The 11,714-nt window shown below is 45.8% G+C and overlaps 1 protein-coding gene and 1 long non-coding RNA gene across 2 annotated transcripts; both read right to left on the reverse strand.

Moving 5' to 3' along the window:
* Positions 1-1,425: 1,425 nt before the first annotated feature.
* Positions 1,426-3,691, reverse strand: LOC120644323. Its single transcript, XM_039920932.1, has 6 exons — positions 3,549-3,691; positions 3,088-3,151; positions 2,812-2,876; positions 2,406-2,709; positions 1,825-2,067; positions 1,426-1,734 (listed from the first exon to the last, which is right to left on the reverse strand). The coding sequence occupies exons 4-6, from the start codon at positions 2,682-2,684 to the stop codon at positions 1,606-1,608; spliced, it is 651 nt and encodes a 216-aa protein (XP_039776866.1). The 5' UTR covers positions 2,685-2,709; positions 2,812-2,876; positions 3,088-3,151; positions 3,549-3,691; the 3' UTR covers positions 1,426-1,605.
* Positions 3,692-4,864: 1,173 nt separating this feature from the next.
* LOC120644324 lies at positions 4,865-6,526 on the reverse strand. The gene is made up of 3 exons (XR_005663627.1): positions 6,378-6,526; positions 6,007-6,201; positions 4,865-5,096 (listed from the first exon to the last, which is right to left on the reverse strand). It is a non-coding gene; the product is annotated as an uncharacterized LOC120644324 (long non-coding RNA).
* Positions 6,527-11,714: the final 5,188 nt, after the last annotated feature.

Here is an 11,714-nt window from a genome sequence, read left to right on the forward strand (position 1 = left end):
TTGTTGTAGCACTCACTAAGAGTATTGCTACTCGGCCACCAAGTCTCTTCCGTGAACACAATCACGGTCACCTTGGCCCCGGGTTCCACTAAGGAGCTTTTCCACAAAGGATGGGGGTCTCCACGTCCCCCGCACAAAGTGTCGTCGCCGCTCCACACCAAGTCGGAGAGTCGATGATGTTGCCGGCGAGCTTCAAAGCTCCAAGGTGCCGGCCAAGCTCTTGTTTTGGTTCACTAGAGAACCACAACACAAAGGCTCAAGGCCTTGCAAACACACTCACTAAGAGCTAACCTTTACACAACACTCTCAAAGTGTGCAAAGGACTAAGGATATGATCTTGATGCTCTTGTATGGCTTGGAGATGTTCTTGGGTGTGTGTGGGATGTCCAGCAACTCCAGCAACCTTCAAATGGCCGGGGTGAGGCGTATATATAGGCCACCAAGTCTTGTAGCCGTTGCTCTAACGGTCAGCAGAAAATCTGCGTATCATCGGATGAACCGATGCCTCTGGCTGGGGTAGCGTCGGTTCATCCGTTCACTCATAACCCGAAGTAGCCGTTGAACTCCTGACTGCTGACGTCATTACACCGATGGCATGCACCGATGCTTCACCGGTTCAACCGGTGCTGAAGACTTGGCTCTTGCGCGACTTGCATCGTCTCTGGAACACAGTACGCCCAATGCACCGATGCCCCTTTTTGAACCATCGGTTCAACTGGTGCCTATAAGCTGACTTGGCTTCGATTTCCTTCTGCACCAAAATACCATGGTGTCGGTTCTTCCGACAACCATCGGATGCACCGATGCTCATGCGTCGGTTCTTCGGTGCTACCGACCGAAGAGCTCATGCGTAGCGGAACCCCCGTAGGGGCGGCCCTTCGGGCCTAATTTTGCCTATCTTCTCTTTGTCATCACTTGAACCTAAGAGCCTGAGAATGATCATATTAACAATCATATTAGTCCAAGTGTTGTGTGTGTCATCAATCGCCAAAACAATATATTAGAATATGGCATGATAGGCCATTTTCGCTACAAGTGGGGCAATACTCCTTGAGCTCGATTGGATGCAGTCTGCGAACATGAGCAGCACCGGAAGCCAGAAGGTTGTGTGCATGTGCATCTCCAGTGTCAAGATATGTAATTGAGACAAGAAGGGTGCAATTGTTTAATCTTCATATATGCGATTGAAATCCACAGCCTGCCTTCTATCAGAAATAAATGTATTTTTGAATGATATTACCTTTTTTATGTGATATGTCCAGATGTGTTGGTATTTCAGGATTGCGGTATAGTGAAAGAGGGAAATATTTAGTTCATTTGGGATTTGACCTTGTCTGTGTGATAAGTGAGATAGTACAACATCCCAGCACGCAACTCTTTTAACCGATCCTATCATAAAACAATTTCCAAAGAAAGAAAATAAGATAAAAATGCACCCAGTCAATGGAAATGTATGACGTGGACACAGCTCTGTTAAAAGCAGACCTTAGAGAAAAATGTAAGCTTACACATGGAGAACCTATCAGAAAGTATATATAGAAATTGTGCTCCTAGTGCTATCGATGGAAGTGTTATATGTACAGGATTCCCAAAATAGAACAAGTGCTAATACAAAAAGGGGTGGTGATCTTCTTGACGGAACTGAAGGAGATCATCTGGCAGCGTGTCCACTTTGTTCTCTGTGTGGAATGTGATGTAGTACAGCATCTCAGCACGCAGCTCCCTAGATCGATCCTAAAAAACAGGAACATGTTAGATAAGCATATAAAGAAGCTAAAATGCACCAAGAACCATGTGGATTATTGAAGGTGTAATTGGCAACACCTTGCCTGGGCCAAGGCGTATTATCATGTCAACTGGACTGACACTGTCCATGATCCAGGTAAGCAAATCGCTACTCTCCACGACATCAATCTGCATCCGGAGGAGGTGACCAAAACCTAGAGCTTCGATGGCCGCATGCTGGTCAGGGTTCAGCAGTTGAATAGTGAAAATGACGTCACGAGGGTTGCACCTGATGTTCAAAATTTGAGATGGATTTGCAGACCGCTTTGATGTTGAGGGACCCTGTCAAGTGTGGAAATGCATTGAGTTCAATAAATAGTTTGAAAAAGGCATGATAATAATTTAAACCATGAGAAAGCACAACAGCCGCATGAAACGTATTGAGATTTTATGAACTATGTAAAAAGGGAATAGGAGATATATTACTTGCTATGTAATACCAATTGTTGTGGGCACAGACTATGGGGTCAGATTTCAAGATGGGGAATTTTTTTTAAAACGATACTTGCATGCACGCCAATGAGTTGGTGCACCCAACAAGGAATAAGTGAATATCCAAGCGGGAAAATATTGTATATATACTTGTAACATGAAAATTAACTTAATTGTTGCGTCAATACCTCGGCGCCTTCACGGGTAGAGAAATAATCGGTTAATCGCCTAGAATTGTCGGGTGCCTTGTTATTTTCCTTCGAATACCGAGGGTTGGACCGCAACTTCTTACGGTGGACACCATCAACAGCGGGATGAGCAGCTTTCTTCCTACCACGAGCATGACAATCCTCCATTAGATGACCAGTTGGATCATGGGAAACATTGCTCTTCCGGAGCACTAAGGGACCAGGTGGCATTTGGACAGACGACCCAGAAACACCGGCCAATGCGTGCGAGGACCACATATAGGGTCGAAGAGGAACCTCAAACCTAAAATGGAAAAAAAAAGTACAAATAAAAGTCCGTGACATAGATCAATAATTACTGAGGAGCAACACAAAAGTGACAGACAAATTGATTAGATCCACTGACCTTTCCTGTGTGCTCTCTTGGGATTGATAGGCATCCTATCCACCAACCTCTGCCCAGTGTCCACCCTAGAGGAAAAATGAAAAATGGCATATTCGTGAGTAATTGGAGTACTGAAAGTGTCTACAGCACAGTTACCATCCTATGGGTTGCGTAGTTTATTTACAAGCTCAATCAACCAAGGTTTGGAATGTGATGTGCCAAGACAATATATGAGGTAAGGAAGACGGATGTTTAAGAACTTGATTGACAATTCAAAAAAAAATTGCTGCATAAGACCTTCTAGTTGAGTACTCTGGCGGCGAACCACGCTGACCATCTTCAGTGTGTGAGGGCAACGAATCTGCACATACATAGATATTGGTGCATGAAAAATAGATGCAGTGAGCTACGAGTTTTACTACACAAAAACGTTTGAGACTTCAGTAATACACAAAATGAACTACAAGTATCTGGCCTCAAGATCAATTGTGCACCGTATTATTAATGCATCAAACAAATAGCTACTCTAGCAATGGCTATAACCAAGCAATGAATTTCAATACAAACAACATATGAAGATAGGTTCTGACAGCAGGAATTCATAAAACTGGCCCAAGGGCTAGATCAATTAGCAAAAACATGGGATTGGACTACTATGCACTAATCACTGCATAAATTCAAATGTAGTGACTCGAAATACATCTTCTCAAAGCACAAAGAGAATCGAAGCAGGTAGTGAATGGGGGGCAATTACGTACCAGAAGGCTCCATTGGGCCAGGGTCTCTCCACGACGGCTAGATGCGGGCGAGTCGAGGACGCGGCGCAGCAGCGAGAGACAAGCACCAGAACGCCGGGAGGGGCGACCCATGGCACCGGGCGCTGTAGCTCGACTGGCGGCACGCGTCAACAGGGGGGCGGCGACGACGCAGGGGCTCGCTGGCGCAGGGTTCGTTGGGGCGGCGAGAGGGGAGCCCCGCCTCACCAGCGCGTCGGCGGCGGGAGGTGGATTCGGCGGCGCAGAGCGTAGCTGGCGGCACAAGGCCTCTCCGCGGTGGTACGGGAGCCAGCGGCGCCGTGGGAGGGGGGAGCCGGTGGTGCAGGGTGCGGCGGCTGCAGCCCGCCTGGGAAGCGCGGAAGCCGGCAGCGCAGGACTTCGCGGGGCGGTGCGAGGGGAGCCCGGCCTCACGAGCGTGTCGGCGGGGGGAGGTGGATTCGACGGCGCAGAGCGGAGCTGGCGGTGCAAGGCCTCTCCACGGCGGTACGGGAGCCGGGGCCGGGGGAGGAGGGAGCCAGTGGAGAGGAACGGAAAAACCGCGTCCCCTCCACGATCTATTACGAGCCGATGGGTGACGAGGGGGGAAAACGGCGCGGGGTCGAGTCCGGCGTGGGGTGGCTTGGATAGGAAATAAGCTATTTCATACCTAGGTATCCAATAAACCTAATATATATATATATATATATATAACACCGCTATTCCGTACCGAGCCGCCCGACGCCCCGACCCGTGCGCCCACGCGCTCCGTCTCCCGGCGCCCCGCAGCAGCACCCACCCGAGTGAGCGCGTCCGATTTTCTTGCATGAGGGACGCGCACGTCCGTGGGCCGGTGGGCCTAGCGGCTAGCGCCTGGTTTTCTTTTCCCATGCACGCACTCGTTGAATCGCTCAACATTATGGAACCGTTCGCCATAAATGGTGACCCTGGCAGTCTGGGCGGCTTCCGCGGCCCGGAAGATCCGTACACCAGTGCAACTGCTGGTATACGACGATTCCAATGTTTCCTGAGGAATAATACCTTTCACTGTTGGTGTGAAGTTGAAGGACTGATGTAAAAAATTTTGTTAGCACGCCATTTTTGGTAAAAACATATAATATTCTCATTCTAGAGAAAGAAAATATCTTAATTCCAGCTGGGATGATCGTTCACGTCATTGAGTAAAACCGTAACCATTTTCTATCATACCATAAAGATTTGTCGCTGAAGCATGTGCAATCATAAAAACTTCAATTCTATGCAAACTAACACTAAGTTAGTTCTCTTATGACAAAACAAATTTGCATATATGAAAATACAAATTGAATATAGTGATTTTGTGATTGATTGATCTCAATTTCAATCTAAAACTGAGTACATTTTGCAATTCCATTCACCATATTTAAACCGAGCACACGATAAAAACTCAATGCATTTTGCTATTTCATTGACCCTGTTTTTACAATTTGGCAGAACAATAAACAAAAAGGAAACCAGAAACTATCTAGCCAATCAACCATCTCACGTGCAGGTTACCAGCATGCATATTGCAATCTGCATAAGAGCTAAGAATTATTAGTATATGCAGGTTAAAGACAGCCTATACGTATTACATAAGAGCAAAACTATTATTAAGTAGATTGGAATTGTGTAGCAACAAACCCCATAGACAGGATATACTCAGGTGCACGAACTGGCTGCAGACTTGGGAATTTGTCAACAAATTATTCAGTCCAAATCAGCAGGAGAAGTGCAAGAGAAAGCAACTCACAACACCAGGGATTAAATACGAAAGACGAAACCAATCAGGCATACCATAAGCATTTCACATAGAACAAGGCATTGATCAGGCAAACTAGTATCAATATTCACGAAACGAAATGTATAGTGGGCCAAAGCTTCAGAACATCTAGAATAATTAGGAAAATATATTGATCCAAACATATTAACTCATATCAGGCTATCAAACCAAAGCAGGTCTTCACCTAGCACCAAAATTGGATTAGCAAATCAGATCAGCAATTCAGCATCTTTCGGGTGAATCCATATCAGGCACTAACAACTAAGAAGCATGCATATGTGAACATTTACATCTCTGAACAAAAATAAGTTGCATATCTGAGTACGGAACAAGAACTCATCTAGTAATATTCACACAAAAAAGTCATCAATTAGTTTATTAGCAAAAAGGAATTAAAGCTCTAGTTATCTGAACAGGTATCTCTCAGCCAACAAACAACATCTAGTTCTTGTAAGAAGAACAAGCATCCTTTAGCCAGCAAACTATGGGATCTACACTTCTCGACCCACTCTTTACTGCAAACTTGAATTAGTTGTCAACAAAAATAAATACCAAGAAGATAACGATTTACTGAATCCATCTTATCCAAGAGCCCAAACAAATGAACAACAGCTGGTAGTCTTACAACAATTGGAAACCACACTGAACCAGTTAGAAATCTACCTCAGTGCCTGGAAGTTTGCAAGAAGACGTCCTGCTCCCGAAATCTCGACAGAGGTGCTCTGCACACTGCGTTCGTGTTGGAGCCTTGGAGGCGGACAGGTCTGGGACTTCACAACACATTGTCGAGCGCCTGCTAGTCTCCTGCAACTCGTTGGTTGCGGATAGGCGTCGGTAACTGAATCATTCTCGTCATCCCTGCAGAGACAGCATAAATCCCATGTGGGTGCAGCCGACTAGAAGAAATCCTAAGTGGCGACTATGAGATTGCAACAATGGATGGCCAATAATGCTCGACTACCTGCATAGATCCTCCTACCAACGCAGTAAATCAATCAAAATCAACAGAAATGCGGGAGAAAAAAAGAGGGCACCTTGCGTTGGGGAAATCCATGGATAACGGGAGGAATTGGAACCACGCCCCACTGAGAAAGAACGCCGTAAATGCGATTCCGTTGCAGTCGACCGTGATCCGAAGGGGAATTGGCAAGGAAAATCAAGGCTTCCGCAGGAAAAATGGGGTACGAACCTGCCGCCATCGTGCCAAGAGCTAGTCGAGGAGGAGAGGCTGACCACACGGAGACCAGCACCTAGCCATCCATGCGGGGATCATAAGGACTCGGCGTCCGCCGAGGTCACGCCGCCGTCCCCGCCCGCCAACAACTCCGTCACCGCAGCGGTCGCCGTGGTCACGCACCAGTTTTTCTCGGCTGTACAGCGGCGCAATCGGGCTACCTTCTCCTGAGGTAGCAGCTCGCCGGGGCGGGACGGGGGCCGGCCGCGCAGCCCTTCGCGGAGACGGCCCGAGGTTCGCCGACGGGAAGCCCGCCGACGGCAGGGTAGTGCGGCGCCGCCAGGAACAGAAATCCGAGCTGGCCGCTGGGATTGGGAGCGCGTCTGGGGGAGGGAGCGGCGACTGGGTGCCGGGATTGGGTGGGCGACTGGGCGCCGCCGTGAACAGAAATCCGAGTGGGTGCTAGGGTTGGAACCGGGTGCGGTTTGACCGGTTACCTAACCGGTCAAACTGGTCCGGACCGGTTTCGGTTTGGGCCGGTATCCAACCGGTCAAAATTTAAAATTTCAATTTAAATTAAAAAAATGGAAAATTCCCAAAAAAATTTCTAAAAATACTTCAAGTTGCGATGAATCTAATGGTATCAAATTTTCTAAAAAAATCGTTCATTTAGTATAGTTTGCGGGGATTTAAAGTTAAATCAAAAAAGAAAAAGAAAAAAATGGGCCGACCCATTAAGGCCCACCGGTCAAACCGGCCGGTAAACCGGTGGCACGGGAGCTTTTGAATTTGGATTCGAATTCAAACTGGTCAAACCGACCGGTAAACCGGTAAAACCGGCCGGTAAACCGGTCAAACCGGCCGGTAAACCGGTCGGAACCGGTTGCACGGGAGCTTTTGAATTTGGATTTGAATTCAACCGGTTACCGGTCAAACCGGTCCGGTAAACCGCTACCGGAGGGTGACGGTTTGACCGGACCGGACCGGTCGGTTTATTTAACCCTGGCGGGTGCTGGGCTCGGCGGCGGTGGTGCTGCTAGTGGTGGTAGTGGGGGTGGGGGTGGGGGTGTGGTGGGTGGGGCGACGCGGGCCGGGCGAACCGGATGCGAAACCGGAGCGGCGGATCAGCGAGTTGGGTCGACCCGGATCGGGTACGCGAGTTGGGCTCGGGTATAAAATACCTTATTCCATACCTAGGTACTAAATAGAACTACTATATATATAGGACAGGTCTATTTAGCACCCAATGTGTTGAATAGTTATTTAATGTCCACGGGGAGCTAGCACTCGGGCAAGGCAAAATTATGATGACACAATATGAGGGTAGTAAAATTTGGTTAAGTGTGTACTTTTAATGCATACATAGCCCTGGAGCCTATGGTTTGTCACGGTTGTGGCATATTTTAATGCATGTTTGACTGCTCGCACATTAATAAAGCACTGATTGACCAGTAAAAAGGGCGCCATGCATGGGGTATTTGCTCAGCATTCACGACAGCATCACTAAAGTTGTGAGAAATATGCGGATGGAGTATAAAGTGGAATGTGTGGCTACAGAGATCTATGTTTGAGTTGGGTGGATCGTGCCAGGGAAAAAAGAGTTTGGTGTAGGCAAGTATGTATAGTATTGCCTTGTCTATATCCGGATGGAGTATAAAGTGAACGGTGTGAAACTAAAAATTAGTGGTTCATCAGTGATAGCGTTGTGGAAGTAAACCTAGTGGTTCATCCGTGCCGACGCTTCTAGCCGGAGGTCGAGCAAGCCTCCAGGACCGTAAAAACCTGCATGCTCTGTGCTGCAATCGTAAATTTTGGTTGTACATTAGTTCTGCATCTGATTTTCAGCGTTGTTGATTTGTTACATGTTCCACTAAGTCTTGCTGTGTGCAGAGAATGGTGCGTGTACCTTGGGGCTGCAACATCTAAGAGGTCTGGCAAGCTTCCGCAATCATAAAATCCATCATTTTTTTTTGTTAGCATCCATTTTTAGCACTGCTGGTGAGCTGGTCCCTCGAAGCGTGGCCACCTCCTGTTGTGCGTGGATGGCAGCATGAACGTTGGGCAGTAGTGCACCATAGCAGAGGTGTCGCAATCACCATTTTTTCTCTTGTGTAACGAGTTTGTCAATCGGCCATCTTGTGCACCAACGCCATGCCCGTGCCAATACCTCCGTATGAGGAGGTGCTTGGTCCACAGTAAAAAATAGTTTCGTCCATGGAGTGCATGTGTCATCATGCAAAAATTTTTGAGCATGCTATTCATGCGGCATGCAAGGAATCTCCATTGATGTTATCTTAAACTTGTATTAGAGAACAATTTTAGGAGGAAGTCAAAACCTGCATGCCAGCCTATTAGTTTGAGTGAGATTTGTGAGAGAAATATATGCAGTCCTTTGTGTATAGAAAGAATGCATTGAATTTGCAGTTGTCATAATAAAATTGAAGGATGAGAGATTTCCTGAGGCTGTTAAAAGCATTCCTGCATAGAAACTAACTTGAGTGAGATTTAGGAGAGTAATTAGCATGCATTTGTGTTTTAAAATGAGATATCCTTGTATGGATGCAACATTTTCAAACATGATTACTGAATGTGTAAAAACAAATGATGGACTCATACAACACACATATTCCTTTGGTCTCAATTTTTATTTTTTTTTGTGTATATGGCCAATTCTTCCTTGTTCTACAATATTATTCCTTACTTGGCATTTAATCTGTTCATCTATATAAACATAATTTTAGAAATTCCATTACAAAATACTCCTTTGTTCTTAGAAAATTTAGACATGTAATATCTAGGAGTAATTTTCCAAATTTTGAGAAGTAAAATTAATTATGACATCGACCCAATGATAGAGAAGCTGTTTATGTTGTTATGACTTCTCTAATTTTATGATAATACTCTTTGATATTGATAATATTACTACTAATATAAAACTCAATTGCAGTTCTTGGAATTCAAAGTCTGGTCACATGGGACCAAATCAAATAAAAGGCTCCCACATATCATGCTCAAACATCTCGGCACTTGTACCATATACTCCAAGCACATTAACTTGATTGTAGTAATTTTAGTAATAAAGAACCGTAAATCAAGCTTACAAGTTATATTCCATATATTTCAAGTGCATTAACGGCAAAAAATGTATTCCAACCACACACAATAAACCAAGAATTATGTTTGTATGTAGAACTACTCAAAAGCACAAAAAATACTACTCTATATTATGAAAAATACTACTCAAAATTATGACAATACTTATCTAAATTGTGAAAAGTACTACTTAAGTAAGAAAAAAATACTACTATAATTTATGAAACAATACTACTAAAAAAGTGTGAAAATACTACTTGAATATGAACACAATACTAGTCTGAATAATGGAAAATACTACTCTAGCATGCAACTGGTTTGCAACATGTGGAATCACAATGATAATTTTTTATGCTCTGGAAATTACTACTACAGTATCATTTGCACTACTTCTATTCTTGATATTGCCCCAACCGACATAGTTGTCAGGAAAAATGATTTTTTTCCCATCATTATCTACTAATAATACCAGTCAAGTGCCTAGAAGTGGATAAATTAGAGTTGAAAACATGCCCTACACCTAGTTAGAGTGAGATTTGGAATTGATTGGCCTAGAAATGAAGCCACGGTATCCGCAAACACCAAGTATGTGAGAGAAATAAGTGGAGAAGAGAATGTGTAATTAATGTGCACTAAAAGTGGGCAAGAAATTATGAAGTGACACATTATTGTGTATTTATTGTAGCAAGACCTTCTATTGTAGCAGTAAATATCATGAGAATTTTACTCCGGTGCATTGAATACTATTCAACACCCTATGTGTAGAATATATGATTTAGTTAAGGCAAACATACAAACTACGATATACATAGTTATGGCAGGCCCTTGATAACTTCCGCCACCCTGAAGATGGCGTACACATATCCGGCGACGTTCTCCACGAGTGGTGCGTTAACCCGAGGTCTCCCATGGCAGTGGAGGTAGTCGTTCAACTCGTTGAATGCCTGCCTCAGGACGCCCATTGCCCAGGCGTCGCCACAACCGAAGGGGTGGTCTGGATCGAAGTCCTGCGCCGCTGGTGCCGGAGCCGGAGCAGGGGCTGGAGCCGGAGCAGGGGCCAGAGCTGGAGCCGGAGTAGGGGCCGGAGCAGGAGGTGATGAAGCACGAAGGCGAGGGCGGCGAGGGGAGGAGGGCGGCGAGGGGAGGAGTGGGAGGAAGACGGCGACAACGACGATGAATTGAGCCGGAGCCGGAGTAGGAGCAGGGGCCGGAGCAGGGGCAATAGGTGACGTCCGTCACCTATAAACAACGCCCCTCACCTATAAACGATGCCCGTCACAATTGTTCTTGACCTAGTATTTCCCCTCTAGCAGCCACAGCTCGGGCAGTCAACTGCCCTCGATCTTGGGCAGAGGCGGCAGGGGCCGGCGGCAGGGGCGGCGCTTTTGGGTGAATTGAGGGCCGTGCAAGGTTAGAGCTCAAATTTTTCCCCTTGATCTCCCCCATTCCCTCCTCTCCCTTCCTCGATCTTCAGTTAATTCTTAAAAAGTCTTGTGTTTTACGGATGTAGATGGAGGATAGAAGTTGGATGGGTCTTTCTAGCCATTGTTGTCCACAGTACTTGTGGGGTTTGAAGTCCTTCATACAGATTGCGAGGGCCGACATGGAAGCGAGGTCTGAAACAACAATGTACTGTCTGTGCCTCGATTGCGGAAATGATAAGAAATACTCTGACTTTGAAGTGGTTACGCGCATTTGATCGTTCGTGGATTTGTACTAAATTACACTTGTTAGAATAAGCACGGAGAGGAATGGCCTAACAAAAGGGGGGAATGGGTCGCCAATAATCAAGAAGGGTGCAGGGATGATGATCAAGATGGGGAACAAGGCAACTGTGATGACGGTCAAGCTTATGGTGACATCAATGAGGAGTGCATTTTGGAGTTCAATGATGACCAGTTTGATGCCTTGGTCGACAATGTTGAAGAGATGATCCATGATGTCAGGGGAGAAGATGAGATGACTGAAGCTAAGCTGCGTAAATATAAGCAATTTGTTGAAGATTCCAAAAAACCTCTTTATCCCCATTATGAGAAGTACTCGAGGGTAACCGGGGACCTGAAGCTTCTGCAACTAAAGGCTGCTCATGGTTGGACGGACAAGA

The sequence above is a fragment of the Panicum virgatum genome, chromosome 8K, assembly GCF_016808335.1.
Source record: "Panicum virgatum strain AP13 chromosome 8K, P.virgatum_v5, whole genome shotgun sequence".
Taxonomy (NCBI): Eukaryota; Viridiplantae; Streptophyta; class Magnoliopsida; order Poales; family Poaceae; genus Panicum; species Panicum virgatum.

What these genes read in the sequence shown, in the direction of transcription:
- LOC120644323 (XM_039920932.1), bottom strand. Translation starts at nt 2,684, where the DNA reads ATGTGGTCCTCGCACGCATTGGCCGGTGTTTCTGGGTCGTCTGTCCAA. An exon ending in CTACCCGTGAAGGCGCCGAG is followed by an intron (nt 2,068 to 2,405) that starts GTATTGACGCAA and finishes CACACTTGACAG; the next exon opens with GGTCCCTCAACATCAAAGCG. An exon ending in TACGCCTTGGCCCAGGCAAG is followed by an intron (nt 1,735 to 1,824) that starts GTGTTGCCAATT and finishes CCTGTTTTTTAG; the next exon opens with GATCGATCTAGGGAGCTGCG.